The sequence below is a fragment of the Trachypithecus francoisi genome, unplaced genomic scaffold (assembly GCF_009764315.1).
Source record: "Trachypithecus francoisi isolate TF-2019V2 unplaced genomic scaffold, Tfra_2.0 Lachesis_group7, whole genome shotgun sequence".
Taxonomy (NCBI): domain Eukaryota; kingdom Metazoa; phylum Chordata; class Mammalia; order Primates; family Cercopithecidae; genus Trachypithecus; species Trachypithecus francoisi.
In genome coordinates, this window is record NW_022681472.1 from 52882000 (window position 1) to 52904980 (window position 22981).

At 39.6% G+C, this 22981-nt stretch overlaps 1 protein-coding gene and 1 long non-coding RNA gene across 2 annotated transcripts in view; one reads left to right on the forward strand and one right to left on the reverse strand.

Moving 5' to 3' along the window:
* CPQ (carboxypeptidase Q) overlaps nucleotides 1-22981 on the forward strand; it is a 547340-nt gene that overhangs the window by 397286 nt on the left and 127073 nt on the right. The window contains exon 6 of the mRNA XM_033203590.1: nucleotides 12103-12194. Coding sequence (XP_033059481.1) covers nucleotides 12103-12194 — 92 coding nt within the window. The remainder of the gene's footprint in view (nucleotides 1-12102; nucleotides 12195-22981) is intronic.
* LOC117079569 overlaps nucleotides 1-22981 on the reverse strand; it is a 526295-nt gene that overhangs the window by 68122 nt on the left and 435192 nt on the right. The window lies entirely within an intron of this gene.

Genomic DNA, 22981 nt, shown 5'->3' on the forward strand with positions numbered 1-22981 from the left:
GACAACACAAACAAATGGAAACACATCCCATGCTCATGGATAGGTAGAATCAATATTGTGAAAATGACCATACTGCCAAAAGCAATCTAAAAATTCAGTGCAATTCCTATCAAAATACCACCATCATTCTTCACAGAATTAAAAAAAAAAAAAAGTCCTAAAATTCATACAGAACCAAAAAAAGCCCACATAGCTAAAGCGAGACTAAGCAAGAAGAACAAATCTGGAAGTGTCACATTACCTGATTTCAAACTATACTATGAGGCCGTAGTCACCAAAACAGCATGGTACTGGCATAAAAATAGGCACATAGACCAATGGAACAGAATAGAGAACCCAGAAATAAACCCAAATACTTTCAGCCAATCGATCTTTGACAAAGCAAACAAAAACATAAAGTTGGGAAAGGACACCCTATTCAACAAATGGTGCTGGGATAATTGGCAAGCCACATGTAGGAGAATGAAACTGGATCCTCATCTCTCACCTTATATAAAAATCAACTCAAGATGGATCAAGGATTTAAATCTAAGACCTGAAACTATAAAAATTCCAGAAGATAACATTGGAAAAACTCTTCTAGACATTGGCTTAGGCAAAGATTTCATGTTCAACAACCCAAAAGCAAATGCAATAAAAACAAAGATAAATACTGGGATCTAATTAAACTTAAGAGCTTTTGCATGGCAAAAGGAACAGTCAGCAGAGTTAACAGACAACCCAGAGTGGGAGAAAATCTTCACCATCTATACATCTGACAAAGGACTAATATCCAGAATCTACAGTGAACTCAAACAAATCAGCAAGAAAATAACAATCCCATCAAAAAGTGGGCTAAGGACACAAATAGACAATTCTCAAAAGAAGATATACAAATGGCCAACAAACATAGGAAAAAATATTCAACATCGCTGAGGATCAGGGAAATGCAGATCAAAACCACAATGTGATACTACCTTGTTCCTGCAAGAATGGCCATAATCAAAAAATCAAAAAATAATTGATGTTGGCTTGGATGCAGTGAATAGGGAACACTTCTACACTGCTGGTGGGAATATAAACTAGTACAACCACTATGGAAAACAGTGGGGGAGAGTCCTTAAAGAACTAAAAGTAGAACTACCATTTGATCCAGCAATCCCACCTCTGGGTATATCTACCCAGAGGAAAAGAAGTCATTAAATGAAGAAGATACTTGCACACACATGTTTATAGCAGCACAATTTGCAATTCCAAAAGCATGGAACCAACCACTATGTATATATATATACACACACACATATATATACACACATATATATATACTATATATATAGAAACTGTAGTATGTGTGTATATATATACTATATATATAGTGTATATATACTACTCAACCATATAAAGGAATTAATGACATTCGCAGTGACCTGGATGAGATTAGAGACTATTATTCTAAGTGAAGTAATTCAGGAATGGAAAAACAAACATTGTATGTTCTCACTCATATGTGGGAGCCAAGCCATGACGATGCAAAGGCATAAGAAAGACACAATGGACTTTGTGGACTCGGGGAAAGGTGGGAAGGGGTTGACGGATAAAAGACCACAAATTGGGTGCAGTGTATACTGCTCAGGTGATGGGTGATGGGTACACCAAAATCTCACAAATCATCACTCATGTAACCAAACACCACCTGTTCCCCAATAACCTATGGAAATAAAAAAAAATTTAAAAAATAAGCAGAAGCAGAGGATGAGAGTGGAAAACTGGGCTAGGCCAGAAAAGGCCTTTATGTACTTGGAGTCATAATGTTTCTGCTTCACCAGTGATTAATAGTGATTTTCCTGGCTAATAGTATCTTAATCATTATAATGAGGTAGGACTGTTGCCTTTGAATTATGGAAATTATAGCTGTTAAGACCTGTTCCACAAACACAGGTTATAAATATTATCACATCTCTTTAATCTTCTTTACAGTTAATCACCCAAGTCTCCACAGGGCTTATTAGCAGGGAGTCTATTATCTCCTCTTGAGATCCCTCCCACTGCCCCTGAACTGTCCATGAATCTTGACTTTACTCAGGCCAAATGGGTCAGTCCTCCTGCAGAAGCCCGTAGTCTTATCTGTCTGTGACTTCTGCCGTCCCTGGTGTCTGCTATATGGCACTGTTTGCACATCCATGTCACAGGGTAACCATTTTGGGTGACAAGGTTACAACTCCCTTTGTTTACATTTCCATCCTCAGCCATTGTTCCCTAAATTGTAACCACTGTGCCAGGCTGGCTGGTCTGGAGGCACTTCTGGAGTTGGCCTCATGCTAGTCTGAAATTAGTCCTTCCCCTAGAACCTGAGGCCATTTTGTTGAGCTCAGATCAACAGTCCAGATTCCTCCTTTCATTAGGATCACTTTATTTCCATGGCTTCCAGGAACTTCCCTGCTCTGGGACCTTAGTCAGTGTCACCCTGAGCCAATAGGTCTCTCATTCCTGGCCTCCAGTCACAGAAATGGGATGAGGACACTAGGGCTTCCCTCCAGAAGGCCCTGGGCTCCTTTTCCCACACTGATTCTCCCCCTGACAAGTGTGCAGATTGTTTCTTGGGGTGGCTCAAAAGGTAGCAGTTTGCAAGATGGAGTTTAAAAAACATTTTGTTGCCCTGCCCTAATGCTTCCCCAAAGTGCCTAATTGCTTTATATTTACATAACTAAGAAAGACACCAAGGGATTCTTCCAAGAACAAAGATCTTCTTCAAGGTGATCTTCTGTTCCTGCCTTTAAAGAGAAGTAGTTGCAGTTTACTTCACTAAAATAATTTATCTTTGTCTAACCATGCCCCTATTTTATCAGTGATAATGTGCTCATAAATTATATGACAGATTATGTAATTTGCCCAAAGCAGAAAGCGGTCTCAACGCCCAAACCCATGCATTTAACCACTCTGCTTTACTACCTCTTGTCATTCAATTCACACGCTACCATGTCATTATTTACTTTTGTATCTCAGATACTGTACTCTTATTAGTTAAGTTTATTGCAGAATATAAGTGTAGGCACTCTCTTCTGAGCTGTTGCTGAAAGAGAGTGGGACAACAGTTGTATTTGTGAACTAGTAGAAAATGAGTATATTTACTGCAGAAGGAATTTGTGTTTTCTCTGCAAAGTTAGATCACAGAAGGGAGAACAATACTTATCTATAGTTCTGGAGGGTTGAAACCGAATAGTAAATGGGTGTTGGGGTCAACACATATGGTTAACAGTGTTCTATAGATTTCATGATTTAGGCAAGTTGTCTACAAGGCTGGATGAATCTTTTCCTGCTGAGAGCCAAGTTTACTTTGCTCTGCCCCTCTCTTTGTGCAAGTGTAAGACAGTCAACTGACCTTTCAAATTATCAGCTTAATCATGATTTTTTCTCTCAGAATTCTTTAAATTTAAGAATAATGAAAAAAAAAGTCCAAAGAAATTTTTTTCATAATTTCTCTTCCCCCTGGTATTAGTATTCTCCTCAATGAAATGAAAATGAAATGCATGTATATCCTATTTCATAAACCAAAACCAAGTTCTGACACATTATTGGTAGTTTATGTTGTTTTAAAGGAAAACCATGATGGCTATAAACTGTTGTATTATCTGGAAGTGGTACTGTAGATTCCAGGAGGTCAAGGCATCTCTGGTACCTTCTATACATTTATAGGAGAACTGATTGCCTCTCCCCTCACAAAACCTCAATGAGACCTGACTCCTAACCAGCTAAGACTCAGCAGGGTCCTCCCTGCCTCTTCTAATTCTAGGACTTTCTCTCATGTGCTTGCCTTGGACTGGAGCTGCATGCTACCAAGCCATGACAGAATAGGGGCCAGCTTACAACAGAGCTTCCACTTACCCCAAATCTGCCACAGAATTAATTCCATACATTTGACCTCATATCACTTGTTTTGTTGCTACCATTGTTATTGCTTTATTATTGTTTTTGTTGTTGCTTTCTTGTATATATTTAAGACTTACGGTTTTTCAAACTAGTTTGGATTTAAGATACACAATAAATTCTATCATTTGAAAATGATAAATATAGATGTCCTTATATCAATTGTCTTCAGATTTCAGATATATTTAGCCTTTTGACTTTATCCAAAAACTAAACATTCTGATTGGCCCTCATTTTAAAAGGGAAGAACTTGTTTCTATTTATTTAGATTTGGATATGCTCTATATTGGGATGAGGGAGCTTTTTGTACTGAAAGAAATTATGTGTTTTCCTACAGGTTAGATGAAATCTGTTTTTTCCCTTGACTGGGCTTAGGCATTCTGTATAAACAAAAGTGTTCGGGGGCTCCTCAAGAAGCGGCCTGAGGACCATGCGTCTCACCTAGTTCTACCACACGCTCTCCCTGGTGACTGTTGGCACTGACCAGAAAGGTCTAGAGTGATGGAGAGAAAAGCTAATAAACAATTCTTGAAAACCTACTATGTGCAAGGGACTATGCTTGATATACATTTGCCTTGTTTCATTTAACTTTCATAACAATCCCATCAGGCAATTACCATTTTCCTTATTATATAGAGGAAGAGATTAGGTATTATAAGTAATCTAATCTCACAGAGCCAGAAGCGGCAGAGCCAGGAGTGAAACACAGCTCATTCAGACTCCACAGCCAATGCCTTTCTATACTCCACACTGTCCATCATGGATGTGGGTAGAGAGGGGACCTGAACTCCCCACTAGGTTTAAGGTCTAGTTCTTGAATGAAGCCTCACGCATTTCTCTCAGGTTCAGGGACAATCAGACTGTCAGAGTAGAAAGAGACTTTGGACTCAATATTTGCTAATCCACTGGCTTCCTAACTTCTTCCTAAGGCCTTCACTCTGTCAAGTAGGTGCTAGGGTTCCCTGCTAATGGGTGCTAAGCTTCTCAAGGGCTTGAGCAGGCTTGTTAGTCTTTTCAGCGTGAGCTATGCACCAACTATGCTGTTGTTGTGCTGAGGCCTTAGCATTCCTCACTTCAAATCAATTACCTCTTTATTACCTTAATACATCACTGGCCATGTGACTGATTTGGAATGTAAAGGAGACTATCCCTATAGGATAATAACTTTCATGTGGCACACAAAATCTATGGGGATATTCAGAGCGTTTGCTTTTTAAAAATGAATATTCTACAGCCTGTGCTGCCTGTTTGTTCTAATTTAGAGAATTTTGTCATTTTAATAATTTGGTAGTATTTTACTGGTAGGTGCACAGATATGTAAAAAGAAAGTGTATTTTTTCCTTTTCTTGTGGATTTAAAAAATGTTTATAATTTTTATTTGCAGCATATAAACAATAATAGTACTTTATCCTTTCTTATTTTTACCTGTTACAAGCACGTCATTTCGTTTAAACTGACTTTAAGCACATTCCTTTGAAAGAAACCAAAGATTGTTATCTTTAGCAATCCTGATTAGATTTCCTCCTCAGACAACAGTTTAGTAAGTTTATGCTAGGAATGTGGGCAGGTGGTTTGACTCGGTAGAGCAAGCAGTGGGCACTCTGGAATTCTTCTTCTCCAAGTATTCAAAGGCCTTTGGAAGAATTTCCTCCCTGGGCATTTAGATATTCCTTCTACTCTGTGAGGTGAAAGTGTGTTATGTGGTTTTATTGTTCACTTATTGAATGCCAATTACATGCCAGCCCCAGGTTTGTCTTACATGTGTTATCACATCTCATTCCATTTGAGAAGGGGTTATGGCATAGGCACATAATGTTATCTTCACCTTTCAGATAAAGAGGCATAATTTCAGGTAGATAAATTTCCCAGTAGTTACACAGCTAGTGCCAAATGATAGCAGGATTCACCAGATCTGTCTGCCTTTTTCAAATACAACACCTTGCCTGGGAATGAGCTAGCAGAAGACTTTTAGAAGATGAGATTGGAGAAGTGGCTTCAAATTTCATTCTAATCAAGATATTAAGCTTTGCATTTATTTGTTCCTTCAGTACCATTTATTGGGCACCTAATATGTGTCAAACAATCTAGGAATTGACGACATTACAATGAATAAAAAGCATAGATCCCTGTCTTCCAGAAGCTTACTTCTGGTTATTGGAGGTTTTGAGCCAAGAAATGACATGATCTGGCTTAGGTTTTGCAAACACTCTCCTGGTTACAGTGTGGAGCATCACCTGAAGAGAGGTGAGGGCTTCAGCAACAAGCCCAGTTAGGAGGCCACTGCAGCAATCCAGACAACAGAGGGTGGGGGTTTAGACCACAGTAGTGGCCAAGATGAGAAGTTGGATTCTATATGGACTTCGATGGAAACACCAATAGGATTGCTGAGGAACTGAATGTAGAAATTGCTTGTCCATGTTTTAACTGCAACTATGGTCAGCCTGCATCCTAAACCTATGCTTTTTTTTTTTTTAATTTTTAATTTTTAATTTTTTATTATACTTTAAGTTCTAGGGTACATGTGCATAACGTTTATATCATGTATAACACCCCAATGCAACCCCTCCCTCCTCCCCCCTCCCCCTGATAGGCCCCAGTGTGTGATGTTCCCCTTCCCGAGTCCAAGTGATCTCATTGTTCAGTTCCCACCTATGAGTGAGAACATGCGGTGTTTGGTTTTCTCTTCTTGTGATAGTTTGCTAAGAATGATGGTTTCCAGCTGCATCCATGTCCCTACAAAGGACGCAAACTCATCCTTTTTTATGGCTGCATAGTATTCCATGGTGTATATGTGCCACATTTTCTTAATCCAGTCTGTCACAGATGGACATTTGGGTTGATTCCAAGTCTTTGCTATTGTGAATAGTGCCGCAATAAACATACGTGTGCATGTGTCTTTGTAGTAGAGTAATTTATAATCCTTTGGGTATATACCCAGTAGTGGGATGGCTGGGTCATATGGTACATCTAGTTCTAGATCCTTGAGGAATCGCCATACTGTTTTCCATAATGGTTGAACTAGTTTACAATCCCACCAACAGTGTAAAAGTGTTCCTATTTCTCCACATCCTCTCCAACACCTGTTGTTTCCTGACTTCTTAATGATTGCCATTCTAACTGGTGTGAGATGGTATCTCATTGTGGTTTTGATTTGCATTTCTCTGATGGCGAGTGATGACGAGCATTTTTTCATGTGTCTGTTGGCTGTATGGATGTCTTCTTTTGAGAAATGTCTGTTCATATCCTTTCCCCACTTTTTGATGGGGTTGTTTGTTTTTTTCTTGTATATTTGTTTGAGTTCTTTGTAGATTCTGGATATTAGCCCTTTGTCAGATGAGTAGATTGCAAAAATTTTCTCCCATTCTGTAGGTTGCCTGTTCACTCTGATGGTAGTTTCTTTTGCTGTGCAAAAGCTCTTTAGTTTAATTAGATCCCATTTGTCAATTTTTGCTTTTGCTGCCGTTGCTTTTGGTGTTTTAGACATGAAGTCCTTGCCCATGCCTATGTCCTGAATGGTACTACCTAGATTTTCTTCTAGGGTTTTTATGGTATTAGGTCTAACATTTAAGTCTCTAATCCATCTTGAATTAATTTTCGTATAAGGGGTAAGGAAAGGATCCAGTTTCAGCTTTCTACTTATGGCTAGCCAATTTTCCCAGCACCATTTATTAAATAGGGAATCCTTTCCCCATTTCTTGTTTCTCTCAGGTTTGTCAAAGATCAGATGGCTGTAGATGTGTGGTATTATTTCTGAGGACTCTGTTCTGTTCCATTGGTCTATTTCTCTGTTGTGGTACCAGTACCATGCTGTTTTGGTTACTGTAGCCTTGTAGTATAGTTTGAAGTCAGGTAGCGTGACGCCTCCAGCTTTGTCCTTTTGACCTAGGATTGTCTTGGCAATGCGGGCTCTTTTTTGGTTCCATATGAACTTTAAAGCCGTTTTTTCCAATTCTGTGAAGAAAATCATTGGTAGCTTGATGGGGATGGCATTGAATCTATAAATAACCTTGGGCAGTATGGCCATTTTCACGATATTGATTCTTCCTATCCATGAGCATGGTATGTTCTTCCATTTGTTTGTGTCCTCTTTGATTTCACTGAGCAGTGGTTTGTAGTTCTCCTTGAAGAGGTCCTTTACATCCCTTGTAAGCTGGATTCCTAGGTATTTGATTCTCTTTGAAGCAATTGTGAATGGAAGTTCATTCCTGATTTGGCTCTCTGCTTGTCTGTTACTGGTGTATAAGAATGCTTGGGATTTTTGCACATTAATTTTGTATCCTGAGACTTTGCTGAAGTTGCTTATCAGCTTAAGGAGATTTTGGGCTGAGACGATGGGGTTTTCTAAATATACAATCATGTCATCTGCAAACAGGGACAATTTGACTTCTTCTTTTCCTAACTGGATACCCTTGATTTCTTTCTCTTGCCTGATTGCCCTAGCCAGAACTTCCAACACTATGTTGAATAGGAGTGGTGAGAGAGGGCATCCCTGTCTTGTGCCAGTTTTCAAAGGGAATTTTTCCAGTTTTTGCCCATTCAGTATGATATTAGCTGTGGGTTTGTCGTAAATAGCTCTTATTATTTTGAGGTACATTCCATCAATACCGAATTTATTGAGCGTTTTTAGCATAAAGGGCTGTTGAATTTTGTCAAAAGCCTTTTCTGCATCTATTGAGATAATCATGTGGTTCTTGTCTTTGGTTCTGTTTATATGCTGGATTACATTTATTGATTTGCGAATGTTGAACCAGCCTTGCATCCCAGGGATGAAGCCCACTTGATCATGGTGGATAAGCTTTTTGATGTGCTGCTGAATCCGGTTTGCCAGTATTGTATTGAGAATTTTTGCATCGATGTTCATCAGGGATATTGGTCTAAAATTCTCTTTTTTTGTTGTGTCTCTGCCAGGCTTTGGTATCAGGATGATGTTGGCCTCATAAAAAGAGTTAGGGAGGATTCCCTCTTTTTCTATTGATTGGAATAGTTTCAGAAGGAATGGTACCAGCTCCTCCTTGTACCTCTGGTAGAATTCAGCTGTGAATCCATCTGGTCCTGGACTTTTTTTCGTGGGTAGGCTATTAATTGTTGCCTCAATTTCAGAGCCTGCTATTGGTCTATTCAGGGATTCAACTTCTTCCTGGTTCAGTCTTGGGAGAGTGTAAGTGTCCAGGAAATTATCCATTTCTTCTAGATTTTCTAGTTGATTTGCGTAGAGGCATTTATAGTATTCTCTGATGGTTGTTTGTATTTCTGTGGGGTCGGTGGTGATATCCCCTTTATCATTTTTTATTGCGTCTATTTGATTCCTCTCTCTTTTCTTCTTTATTAGTCTTGCTAGCGGTCTGTCAATTTTGTTGATCTTTTCAAAAAACCAACTCCTGGATTCATTGATCTTTTGGAGGGTTTTTTGTGACTCTATCTCCTTCAGTTCTGCTCTGATCTTAGTTATTTCTTGCCTTCTGCTAGCTTTTGAATGTGTTTGCTCTTGCCTCTCTAGTTCTTTTAATTGTGATGTTAAGTGTCAATTTTAGATCTTTCCTGCTTTCTCTTGTGGGCATTTAGTGCTATAAATTTCCCTCTACACACTGCTTTAAATGTGTCCCAGAGATTCTGGTATGTTGTATCTTTGTTCTCATTGGTTTCAAAGAACATCTTTATTTCTGCTTTCATTTCGTTATGTACCCAGTAGTCATTCAGGAGCAGGCTGTTCATTTTCCATGTAGTTGAGTGGTTTTGATTGAGTTTCTTAGTCCTGAGTTCTAGTTTGATTGCACTGTGGTCTGAGAGACAGTTTGTTATAATTTCTGTTCTTGTACATTTGCTGAGGAGTGCTTTACTTCCAGTTATGTGGTCAATTTTGGAATAAGTGCGATGTGGTGCTGAGAAGAATGTATATTCTGTTGATTTGGGGTGGAGAGTTCTATAGATGTCTATTAGGTCCGCTTGGTGCAGAGATGAGTTCAATTCCTGGATATCCTTGTTAACTTTCTGTCTCGTTGATCTGTCTAATGTTGACAGTGGAGTGTTGAAATCTCCCATTATTATTGTATGGGAGTCTAAGTCTCTTTGTAGGTCTCTAAGGACTTGCTTTATGAATCTGGGTGCTCCTGTATTGGGTGCATATATATTTAGGAGAGTTAGCTCTTCCTGTTGAATTGATCCCTTTACCATGATGTAATGGCCTTCTTTGTCTCTTTTGATCTTTGATGGTTTAAAGTCTGTTTTATCAGAGACTAGGATTGCAACCCCTGCTTTTTTTTGTTCTCCATTTGCTTGGTAGATCTTCCTCCATCCCTTTATTTGGAGCCTATGTATGTCTCTGCATGTGAGATGGGTCTCCTGAATACAGCAGACTGATGGGTCTTGACTCTTGATCCAGTTTGCCAGTCTGTGTCTTTTAATTGGAGCATTTAGTCCATTGACATTTAAGGTTAATATTGTTATGTGTGAACTTGATCCTGTCATTATGATATTAACTGGTTATTTTGCTCATTAGTTGATGCAGTTTCTTCCTAGCCTCGATGGTCCTTACATTTTGGCATATTTTTGCAATGGCTGGTACCGGTTGTTCCTTTCCATGTTTAGGGCTTCCTTCAGGGTCTCTTGTAAGGCAGGCCTGGTGGTGACAAAATCTCTAAGCATTTGCTTATCTGTAAAGGATTTTATTTCTCCTTCACTGATGAAACTTAGTTTGGCTGGATATGAAATTCTGGGTTGAAAATTCTTTTCTTTAAGAACGTTGAATATTGGCCCCCACTCTCTTCTGGCTTGTAGAGTTTCTGCCGAGAGATCTGTTGTTAGTCTGATGTGCTTCCCTTTGTGGGTAACCCGACATTTCTCTCTGGCTGCCCTTAAGATTTTTTCCTTCATTTCAACTGTGGTGAATCTGGCAATTATGTGTCTTGGAGTTGCTCTTCTGGAGGAGTAACCTATGCTTTTTAAATTATGTTAACATGCTGAAGTATAAAGTGATTTCACAACTATATTCAATTTCATAAAAAAGTATAGCTCCTCCTTTTCAGCTCCTTAGCACTAGGCTTAGGAAAGGAGAGTGCCTCTTGAAGCCTGTAAGAGACAGGAGAGAGCTCTGTGTCCCAGGAGCATTTGTCATCCAGGCTGCAGCTAGCCAGCTGGCTCCTTCAAGGGCCATATACCTGGGTGGCAGCACATATGTGGTTATACTTGAGATATGGGGTGTGTCCATCTCAGAGCCACTCAAAGTCCATTTTAACCCTTCCTATGGCTCCCCATGAGGAGGTGGGAAAATGAATCCTCTTAATAAGATTTAAGCACAGCTTCACATTTTCTGCCTTTGTTATTTCTCAGAAATGCCATTATCAGTCTGAATCAGAACAGGTATTAATTCTTGGTCACAAAGTAGCACTTTTAGCACACTCTCTCGCCATTTTTTTAACTTCAGAAACAGAGCTTCCTTGTAGGTAACTTTTACTGAGCAAACATTGTCAGCCAAAAATAGTTCTGGATCCACCACATCTGCCATAAACTTTAACAAGTCCAGGATACAAATTTGTGTATCACAAGTCAATAAAATTGCCACCAAGCTGTTTGTGCAGTAATAAGGTCAATAAATATCATCTTCATTCAATTAATTTTCATTGACCTTAAGGGAATGACCTTCTATTTCCAAGTAGGAGAAGAAATTGGCCATGGGGAAGCATAACTGTGGAATCTGCTTTTCAGTTATTACATTGCTGAAGATAGCATGGGCATCTAGCTATGCTTGTATGTTTAGACTAAAAAGTCATCCCCTACACGGCTTATCCTTAAGTAGACCCAAACGATTTAATTTCAATTAAGATCATTGAAAGACCCCACAATCTGCTTGGGGTCATCCTAACTGCATCTTCCAGATATGATCTAGTATCTCACTGATCTTGGCCATCCATTGGGTTCTTCTGGGCAGGGTATCCAGTTAAGGATGTGATGAGAGGCTCTCACTTTCTGGCCTGCAAGCTGCATTTGTCACAACCCCTTTCTCCATTAACTTGGGCTGAAGATCAGCCCTGAAGTTGCTCTTTGTTTTGCCAGCCATACCCTGAAGGAGGTAACCACACCAGTGAGAGATGAGTGCCTCTGATTTCCTCCTGCCTCCACGTGGCAGATGAGGGACCCTGCCATTTTTTTATAAAATTCAAAATCAACTAAAGTATCACTTTTTTTGTTTTATTATTTTCCCAGGGCTGCGTCCAAAGAGGACTCTGCGGCTGGTGCTCTGGACTGCAGAAGAACAAGGTGGAGTTGGTGCCTTCCAGTATTATCAGTTACACAAGGTAACCCAGCCATGGATTGCTAAGCATTTGTACATGTAATATACAAAAATATCTCTCATTATCCATTTAAGACTTTCAACAATACTTTCTGGTCAACTGGCCCTAGCAAACACCCTTGTATGAGCCTTCTCCCTCCAGCCCTGTGAATGAGAATGCACTGGTAAACCGATGATGCTGTGGTGTAGAGCTGAGAGCTTTTCTTCTTCTACATCACAGTCTGTAGCCAAAGAAAAATTCTGATTACCATCCTGCCATTTTTTTAAAGTCTCCCTAGTTCTGCTATATTTATGTATGTCAGAGAAATAGTTACAGGCAAACATTCCCTCTCCCCACCGAGCCTATCCCCATACCTCAATGCCTGCCATACTCCCAGAAGCCTTGGCATTTGAGTGCCAGGTTCCGAGGCCTTGAGTCTGCCAAGAGCATTGCCATGATGGTGGTGGAAATGGCAGCAGCCACAGGCTTCTGTCCTGGGAATGTGGAGGACAGCTTGGTTTGACACCAGCTGTCATTATACAAGTGTGAAGCTTGAAGCAGGAAGATTATTGTGGATGGTCGTGATTAGAAATACAAGGCCACATGGAAGAGGGAGGATGGAGAGATTAATATCAAGAGCAAATTTTGAGACAGCAAAATATACAAGCTCATAAATACTCTGGATCAAGTCAAATGTTAGTTCAAAGAGGAACTCCAAAATCAATGAGCATATGCTGGCAAGCAGTGATGGTTGCCCAGAGAGGAGCATCTGGTCTGCTGCTGCCGGATGGTTTCCCCTGAATGTCTAGATTAGAAGAAGCAAATCTTGCAAGCCTAAATTATCCAAATCAGAGAAGGGTTTCTTTTGTAAATTGTGTGTATGTTATTTTTGACCTTTTTTTTTTTTCAAAGTCAGTCTCTATTACCCTATTTCAGTCAGTTAGTATATAATGAGTTTAAAGTCATGAATTTGGTCACTGAATACAATTATTTACTATACAAAGGACAACTTATGTCCTATGCCCTACTCTTTCACTACTTTAGTTCTTTTGGCCTCAGGTGATCCTGGGGATAACATAATTCAAGACAAGTGTCCTTTGGTTAGTAGGTCAGTAACATCATTTTCTATGTGATGTCGTAGACCACAACATCATATGAGGATTGTTCTAGATTCAGCAACATTCAATTAATATTTTCTGAGCATGTACAATGTTCTGTATACTATGATATGCATTAATGTTAGCATCAAAAAGATCTACCCTGACCTTACAAAGCCTACATTCTAAAGGACACTGATCATTAACTTAAATTGATCATTAACTTAATAACTGATCATTAATTTAAGTCTTTCAAGACTTAACACCTTATAATTTCTTTCTGGGAAAGAAATTACATCTAAGCTGGGACCTGAAGACTGAGTGGAAGTAAGCTAAGGAGAATGGAGAGGGAGGGAGGAGGTGGGTACTGCACCTTGGCAGAGGGACCTGTGTGTACAAAGGCAGGGATGAGACAAAGCAAAGCACACCGGAGAAATGGAAAGGAATTCAGAGTGGCTGCTGCATAGAATGCAAGATGCACAGTGGTAGAAGGGTGGAACACTGAGGTAAACAAGAGCCTGGACAAGAAGAACAAATGAATCATGTTTAGAAGTGCGGACTTGATCCTCAAGGCAAGAGAGTAACTTATTTTTAAGAAGGAGATTTAAAATTCTATATATATTGGACTTTATTTAAAAAAACAGAATAGTTAAAAGAACTGTTCTTTTTTTTTTTTTTTTTTCTTTTTTTGAGACGGAGTCTCACTTTGTTGCCCAGGCTGGAGTACAGTGGCACAATCTTGGCTCACTGCAACCTCTGCCTCCAGGTTCAAGCGATTCTCCTGCCTCACCCTCCCAAGTAGCTGGGACTACAGGCATGTGCCACCACACCTGGCTAATTTTTTGTATTTTTCCGTGTTAGCCAAGACGGTCTCGATCTCCTGACTTTGTGATCTGCCCGCCTCAGCCTCCCAAAGTGCTGGGATTACAGGTGTGAGCCACCGCACCCTCTTTTATTCTCTGTAATACACTCTACTCCAAGAAAAAAATTGGATTTAAATTGCAATTGATCTGGCTAAAAATTTTTATCATCGCTGAAATTCCTAGAATGTGAAAAGAGAAGGTTTATTTCTCGATAATGTGAGTCTCACTGTAGCCTGTTAAAGCACATGGATGAAATCGGAAATGCCTAAAATTCTGAGGTTGGCAGAAATACACACACTCAAAGGACATGCAATCATAGAAACAGAACTAATTTATCTTGACAGCATCCAGGCTGCCTCCATACAAATGTAGCTTCATGTTGGTGGCTAGTCTGCATTGCATTTTCAGAAATAAAAAGAAGAAATTCCAGAAAGGGAAAACAGTGGCTTTTTTTTTTTTTTTCTGATAGTGATATTATTTTATTTTATTTTCGTAGGTTTTTAGGGCAGAGGTGGCATTTTGTTACATGAGTAAGTTCTTTAGTGGTGATTTGTGAGATTTTGGTGCACCCATCACCTGAGCAGTATACACTGTACCCAATGAGTAATCTTTTATTGCTCACTTCCCTCCGATCCTTTCTCTTAAGTCCCCAAAATTCAATGTATCATTCTTGTGCCTTTGCATCCTCGTAGCTTAGCTCCCACTTATGAGTGAGAACACGCGATGTTTGGTTTTCCATTCCTGAGTTACTTCACTTAGAATAATGGTCTCCAGTTCCATCCAGGTTGCTGCAAATGCCATTATTTTATTACTTTTTATGGCTGACTAGTATTCCATCATACATATATACCACAATTTCTTTTTTTTTTTTTTGCAATTTTTTTTTATTATACTTTAAGTTCTAGGGTACATGTGCACAACGTGCAGGTTTGTTACATATGTATACATGTACCATGTTGGTGTGCTGCACCCATTAACTTGTCATTTACATTAGGTATATCTCCTAATGCTATCCCTCCCCCCACACCTCACAGTAGGACCTGGTGTGTGATGTTCTCTTTACTGTGTCCAAGTGATCTCATTGTTCAATTTCCACCTGTGAGTGAGAACATGCGGTATTTGGTTTTCTGTTCTTGTGATAGTTTGCTGAGAATGATGGTTTCCAGCTGCATCCATGTCTCTACAAAGGATACGAACTCATCCTTTTTTATGGCTGCATAGTATTCCATGGTGTATATGTGCCACATTTTCTTAATCCAGTCTGTCACTGATGGACATTTGGGTTGATTCCAAGTCTTTGCTAGTGTCAATAGTGCCGCAATAAATGTACGTGTGCATGTGTCTTTATAGCAGCATGACTTATAATCCTTTGGGTATATCCCCAGTAATGGGATGGCTGGGTCAAATGGTATTTCTAGTTCTAGATCCTTGAGGAATCACCACACTGTTTTCCATAATGGTTGAACTGGTTTACAATCCCACCAACAGTGTAAAAGTGTTCCTATTTCTGCACATCCTCTTCAGCACCTGTTCTTTCCTGATTTTTTAATGATTGCCTTTCTAACTGGTGTGTGATGGTATCTCATTGTGGTTTTGATTTGCGTTTCTCTGATGGCGAGTGGTGATGAACATTTTTTCATGTGTCTGTTGGCTGTATGAATGTCTTCTTTTGAGAAGTGTCTGTTCATATCCTTTCCCCACTTTTTGATGGGGTTGTTTGTTTTTTTCTTGTAAATTTGATTGAGCTCTTTATAGGTTCTGGATATTAGCCCTTTGTCGGATGAGTGGACTGCAAAAATTTTCTCCCATTCTGTAGGTTGCCTGTTCACTCTGATGGTAGTTTCTTTTGCTGTGCAGAAGCTCTTTAGTTTAATTAGATCCCATTTGTCAATTTTGGCTTTTGTTGCCGTTGCTTTTGGTATTTTAGACATGAAGTCCTTGCCCGTGCCTATGTCCTGAATGGTATTACCTAGGTTTTCTTCTAGGATTTTTATGGTTTTAGGTCTAACATTTAAGTCTCTAATCCATTTGAATTAATTTTCATACAAGGAGGAAGGAAAGGATCCAGCTTCAGCTTTCTACTTATGGCTAGCCAATTTTCCCAGCACCATTTATTAAATAGGGAATCCTTTCCCCATTTCTTGTTTTTGTCAGGTTTGTCAAAGATCAGATGTGTGGTATTATTTCTGAGGACTCTGTTCTGTTCCATTGGCCTATATCTCTGTTTTGGTACCAGTACTATGCTGTTTTGGTTACTGTAGCCTTGTAATATAGTTTGAAGTCAGGTAGCATGATGCCTCCAGCTTTGTTCTTTTGACTTAGGATTGTCTTGGCAATGTGGGGTCTTTTTTGGTTCCATACGAACGTTAGATAAGCTTTTTCCACTTCTGTGAAGAAAGTCATTGGTAACTTAATGGGGATGGCATTGAATGTATAAATTACCTTGAGCAGTATGGCCATTTTCATGATATTGATTCTTCCTATCCATGAGAATTGGTATGTTCTTCTATTTGTTTGTGTCCTCTTTTATTTCACTGAGCAGTGGTTTGTAGTTCTCCTTGAAGAGGTCCTTTACATCCCTTGTAAGTTGGATTCCTAGATATTTTTTTCTCTTTGAAGCTATTGTGAATGGAAGTTCATTCCTGATTTGGCTCTCTGTTTGTCTGTTACTGGCGTATAAGAATACTTGTGATTTTTATGCATTGATTTTTTATCCTGAGACTTTGCTGAAGTTGCTTATCAGCTTAAGGAGATTTTGGGCTGAGTCAATGGGATTTTCTAAATATACAATCATGTCATCTGCAAACAGGGACAATTTGACTTATTTTCCTAACTGAATAACCTTGATTTCTTTCTCTTGCCTGATTCCCCTAGCCAGAACTTCCAAGACTATGTTGAATAGGAGTGGTGAGAGAGGGCATCCCTGTCTTGTGCCAGTTTTCAAAGGGAATTTTTCCAGTTTTTGCCCATTCAGTATGATATTGGCTGTGGGTTTGTCATAAATAGCTCTTATTATTTTGAAATACGTTCCATCAATACCAAATTTATTGAGAGTTTTTAGCATGAAGGGCTGTTGAATTTTGTCAAAGGCCTTTTCTGTATCCATTGAGATAATCATGTGGTTTTTGTCTTTGGTTCTGTTTATATGCTGGATTATGTTTTTTGATTTGCGTATGTTGAACCATCCTTGCACCCCAGGGATGAAGCCCACTTGATCATGGTGGATAAGCTTTTTGATGTGCTGCTGGATTCGGTTTGCCAGTGTTTTATTGAGGACTTTTGCATCGATGTTCGTCAGGAATATTGGTCTAAAATTCTCTTTTTTTGTAGTATCTCTGTCAGGCTTTGGTATCAGGATGATATTGGCCTCATAAACGAGTTAGGGAGGATTCTGTCTTTTTCTATTGATTGGAATAGTTTCAGAAGGAATGGTACCAACTCCTCCTTGTACCTCTGGTAGAATTCAGCTGTGAATCCATCTGGTCCTGGACTTTTTTTGGTTGGTAGGCTATTAATTATTGCTTCAATTTCAGAGCCTGCTATTGGTCTATTCAGGGATTCAACTTCTTCCTGGTTTAGTCTTGGGAGAGTGTAAGTGTCCAGAAAATTATCCGTTTCTTCTAGGTTTTCTAGTTTATTTGCATAGAGGTGTTTATAGTATTCTCTGATGGTAGTTTGTATTTCTCTGGGGTCCGTGGTGATATCCCCTTTATCATTTTTTATTGCATCTATTTGATTCTTCTCTCTTCTTTATTAGTCTTGCTAGTGGTCTATCAATTTTGTTGATCTTTTCAAAAAACCAGCTCCAGGATTCACTGATTTTTTTGGAGGGTTTTTTGTGTCTCTATCTCCTTCAGTTCTGCTCTGATCTTAGTTATTTCTTGCCTTCTATTAGCTTTTGAATGTGTTTGCTCTTGCTTCTCTAGTTCTTTTAATTGTGATGTTAGGGTGTCAATTTTAGATCTTTCCAGCTTTCTCTTGTGGGCATTTAGTGCTATAAATTTCCCTCTACACACTGCTTTAAATGTGTCCCAGAGATTCTGGTATGTTGTATCTTTGTTCTCATTGGTCTCAAAGAACATCTTTATTTCTACCTTCATTTCGTTATGTACCCAGTAGTTATTCAGGAGCAGGTTGTTCAGTTTCCATGTAGTTGAGCGGTTTTGATTGAGTTTCTTAGTCCTGAGCTCTGGTTTGATTGCACTGTGTTCTGAGAGACAGTTTGTTATAATTTCTGTTCTTTTACATTTGCTGAGGAGTGCTTTACTTCCAATTATGTGATCAATTTTGGAATAAGTGCGATGTGGTGCTGAGAAGAATGTATATTCTGTTGATTTGGGGTGGAGAGTTCTGTAAATGTCTATTAGGTCCGCTTGGTGCAGAGTTGAGTTCAATTCCTGGATATCCTTGTTAACTTTCTGTCTCGTTGATCTGTCTAATGTTGACAGTAGGGTGTTAAAGTCTCCCATTATTATTGTATGGGAGTCTAAGTCTCTTTGTAAGTCTCTAAGGACTTGCTTTATGAATCTGGATGCTCCTGTGTATTGGGTGCATATATATTTAGGGTAGTTAGCTCTTCCTGATGAATTGATCCCTTTACCATTATGTAATGACCTTCTTTGTCTCTTTTGATCTTTGAAAGTTTAAAGTCTGTTTTATCAGAGACTAGGATTGCAACCCCTGCTGTTTTTTATTTTCCATTTGCTTGGTAGATCTTCCTCCATCCCTTTATTTTGAGCCTATGTGTGTCTCTGCATGTGAGATGGGTTTCCTGAATACAGCAAACTGATGGGTCTTGACTCTTTATCCAATTTGCCAGTCTGTGTCTTTTAATTGGACCTTTTACTCCATTTACATTTAAGGTTAATATTGTTATGTGTGAACTTGATCCTGTCTTTATGATCTTAGCTGGTTATTTTGCTCGCTAGTTGATGCAGTTTCTTCCTAGCATTGATAGACTTTACATTTTGACATATTTTTGCAATGGCTAGTACCTGTTGTTCCTTTCCATGTTTAGTGCTTCCTTCAGGGTCTCTTGTAGGGCAGGCCTCATGGTGACAAAATCTCTCAGCATTTGCTTGTCTATAAAGGATTTTATTTCTCCTTCACTTATGAAACTTAATTTGGCTGGATATGAAATTCTGGGTTGAAAATTCTTTTCTTTAAGAATGTTGAATATTGGCCCCCACTCTCTTCTGGCTTGGAGAATTTCTGCTGAGAGATCTGCTGTTAGTCTGATGGGCTTCCCTTTTTGTGTTACCTGACCTTTCTCTCTGGCTGCCCTTAACATTTTTTCCTTCATTTCAACTTTGGTGAATCTGACAATTATATGTCTTGGAGTTGCTCTTCTCAAGGAGTATCTTTGTGGCATTCTCTGTATTTCCTGAATTTGAATGTTGGCCTGCCTTACTAGGTTGGGGAAGTTCTCCTCGATGATATCCTGCAGAGTGTTTTCTAACTTGGTTCCATTTTCCCTGTCACTTTCAGGCACATCAATCAGACATAGATATGGTCTTTTCACATAATCCCATATTTCTTGGAGGTTTTGTTCATTTCTTTTTACTCTTTTTTCTCTACACTTCTCTTCTCGCTTCATTTCATTCATTTGATCTTCAATCGCTGATACTCTTTCTTCCACTTGATCAAGTTGGTTACTGAAGCTTGTGTGTTTGTCATGTAGTTCTCGTGTTATGGTTTTCATCTCTATCAGTTCTTTTAAGGTCTTCTCTTCATTGATTATTCTAGTTATCCATTCATCCTTTTTTTTTTAAGGTTTTTAGTTTATTTGTGCTGGTTACGTAGTTCCTCCTTTAGCTCTGAGAAGTTTGATCAACTGAAGCCTTCTTCTCTCAACTCGTCAAAGTCATTCTCCATCCAGCTTTGTTCCGTTGCTGGCAGTGAGCTGCATTCCTTTGGAGGGGGAGATGCGCTCTGATTTTTTGAATTTCCAGCTTTTCTGCACTGCTTTTTCCCCATCTTTGTGGTTTTATCTGCCTTTGGTCTTTGATGATGGTGACTTACTCATGGGGTTTTGGTGTGGATGTCCTTTCTGTTTGTTAGTTTTCCTTCTAACAGTCAGGACCCTCAGCTGCATGTCTGTTGGAGTTTGCTTGAGGTCTACTCCAGACCCTGTTTGCCTGGGTATCAGCAGCAGAGGCTGCAGAAGATAGAATGTTGCTGAACAGCAAGTGTTGCTGTCTGATTGTTGCTCTGGAAGCTTTGTCTCAGGGGTGTACCCCGCCATGTCAGGTGTGAAGTGTCAGTCTGCACCTAGTGGGGGATGTTTCCCAGTTAGGCTACTCAGGGGTCAGGGACCCACTTGAGCAGGCAGTCTGTCCATTCTCAGATCTCAACCTCTGTGCTGGGAGATCCACTGCTGTCTTCAAAGCTGTCAGACAGGGGCATTTACCTCTGCTGAGGTTTCTGCTGCTTTTTGTTTAGCTATTCCCTGTCCCCAGAGGAGGAGTCTACAGAGGCAGGCCAGCCTCCTTGAGCTGTGGTGGGTTCCACCCAATTTGAGCTTCCCGGAGGCTTTGTTTACCTACTTAAGCCTCAGCAATGGCAGATGCCCCTCCCCCAGCCTCGCTGCCACCTTACAGTTAGATCTCAGACTCCTGTGCTAGCAATGAGGGAGGCTCCATGGGCATGGGACACTCTGGGCCAGGTGTGGGATATAATCTCCTGGTGTGCCGTTTGCTAAGACCCTTGGTAAAGCACAGTATTAGAGTGGGAGTTACCCGATTTTCCAGGTGTTGTGTGTCTCAATTTCCTTTGGCTAGGAAAAGGAATTCCCTTCCCACTTGTGCTTCCCAGGTGAGGCGATGCCTTGCCCTGCTTCAGCTCTGGCTGATCGGGCTGCACCTGCGGACCAGCGCCAACTGTCCGACATGCCCCAGTGAGATGAACCCGGTATCTCAGTTGAAAATGCAGAAATCGCCCATCTTCTGTGTCACTCATGCTGGGAGCAGGAGGCTGGAGCTGTTCCTATTCCAGCATTTTGTTTTACAGTAACTCTTTATCTCACCTTTAAAAAGACATTGTGCATGCTTTACGTGATACAGCCAATTTCAAAGGACTTATTCTGGATTCTTATGATTACCATATCGATATTGACATTATCAAGACTATAATCATTTCAAAGATGGCTGAGTTTAACTTAAAAGTTAATATAATAAGCAAGTCACAAACCACAGGGGTAAATTAGATTGTCTTTAGACTTCTTTCTCTGTGGCATTACTGAATGCCAGCAAACAGTCCAACAATATCCAGTTCACTCCAGTCACAACAGAGAGGTCATCTGTTCCAAATAAGGTTATGCTAACTGCTGAAACAAATAATCGGTCAAATTTCAATGACCTAACATAACCCAGAAATATATTCCTTGCTCGCTTAATTTCCAATCTACAGTAGGGCTCTGCTTTATATAGGTATTCACGGATCCAAGCTGACACACCCTTTAACAACATGGCTTTTAATATGCCTTCGAGTATTGACATACAGCTGGCAGGCAGGGGGATAGTAGGAGGTTTTTATGGGACAGTTATGGAAGTGGCTGACATCATTTCTACTCACACTCCATTGGCAAGAACTAGTCATGTAGTCCAACTGCATGAGAGGCTAGGGCATACAGGCACTGGCTGAGCAGCCGCTTCCCAACAACAGCTCTGCACTGTAGGCTGGGAGCATTCTATAGCTATATTCTCTATCTTTGGCAGAAAACTGACCCACTCTCGGGTCTTCCTTTCACTTTGTTCTGGCTTTCCAAACACTTTAGCTGCACAAGAGGCCAACTACCCTGAGGTCTTTACCTCCCATGGTGCTCAAAGTGAGATCAGCTCTGTGAGCTGCCTAAAAGTACTCATCTTCACCACTACCAGGATGCCTTTGCCTAGCAACACACAAAAAGAAAAGGAGTCACAGACTTTGACCAGAAAGACCTTACATTTTACTTCAAAAATAACTTTAAACACACACATAAGAAAGTTAATATTACAAACCGTATATAATGAAGTTTTAAATAATGTACTAAAAGCATATTATTTTTATGGAGGATGCTATCATTGACAAAGTGCCAAACAGTATAAAGTCTGAACAGAGTAAATGGAAAGGATTTAGAAGAGGGAGAAATCACTATAGCATGTTAGTCGTGAGGAAGGAGGCAATACCTAATCCTTGCAGAGCAAGTGGATTTCAGCCAGTGATCAACAGGGGAGAGAAGGGACAGCTGCTCCCCTTCAGTTGGATGATAATTGAGTCTCGAGGTCTGCCTTTGGCATTGGTGGGTGATACCAAATAGGAACGGAACTTTTATTGGTGGGGGTGGGGTGGGGAGATCTATTTTAGTGATTGTCGAAATAAAAGGTGTGAACTTTTTAAATGACTCTGCTTGCATTTTTATGATACAATTATGGTTATTAGTGATCTATGTCAGGAATCAGAAAATTATGACTGATGGACCAAATCCAGCCTGTCACGTGTTTATGTACAGACTTCAAGCTAAGAAGTTTTTTGATATGGTTAGCTGATATATACTACAGAAATTGTGGCCCACAAAACTTAACTGTCTGGGTCTTTACAGAAAAAGTTTACCTACTTCTGGTCTATAATAATAAAAGTCATAAAATATCTTCACATTATTTGTATGTAATAATCTCTTTATTGTTTGTATGACCTAAAATATAATTTTGTAAATTTTGTTTGGAGCCTAATATTATCCAATGTAAGTATATTGTAGAAAGATATTATTGTAATGATAGAAGCTTGCATGCACAATCTTTTTTTTTTTTTTTTTTTTTATACTTTAAGTTCTAGGGTACATGTGCATGACGTTATATCATGTATAACTCCCCAA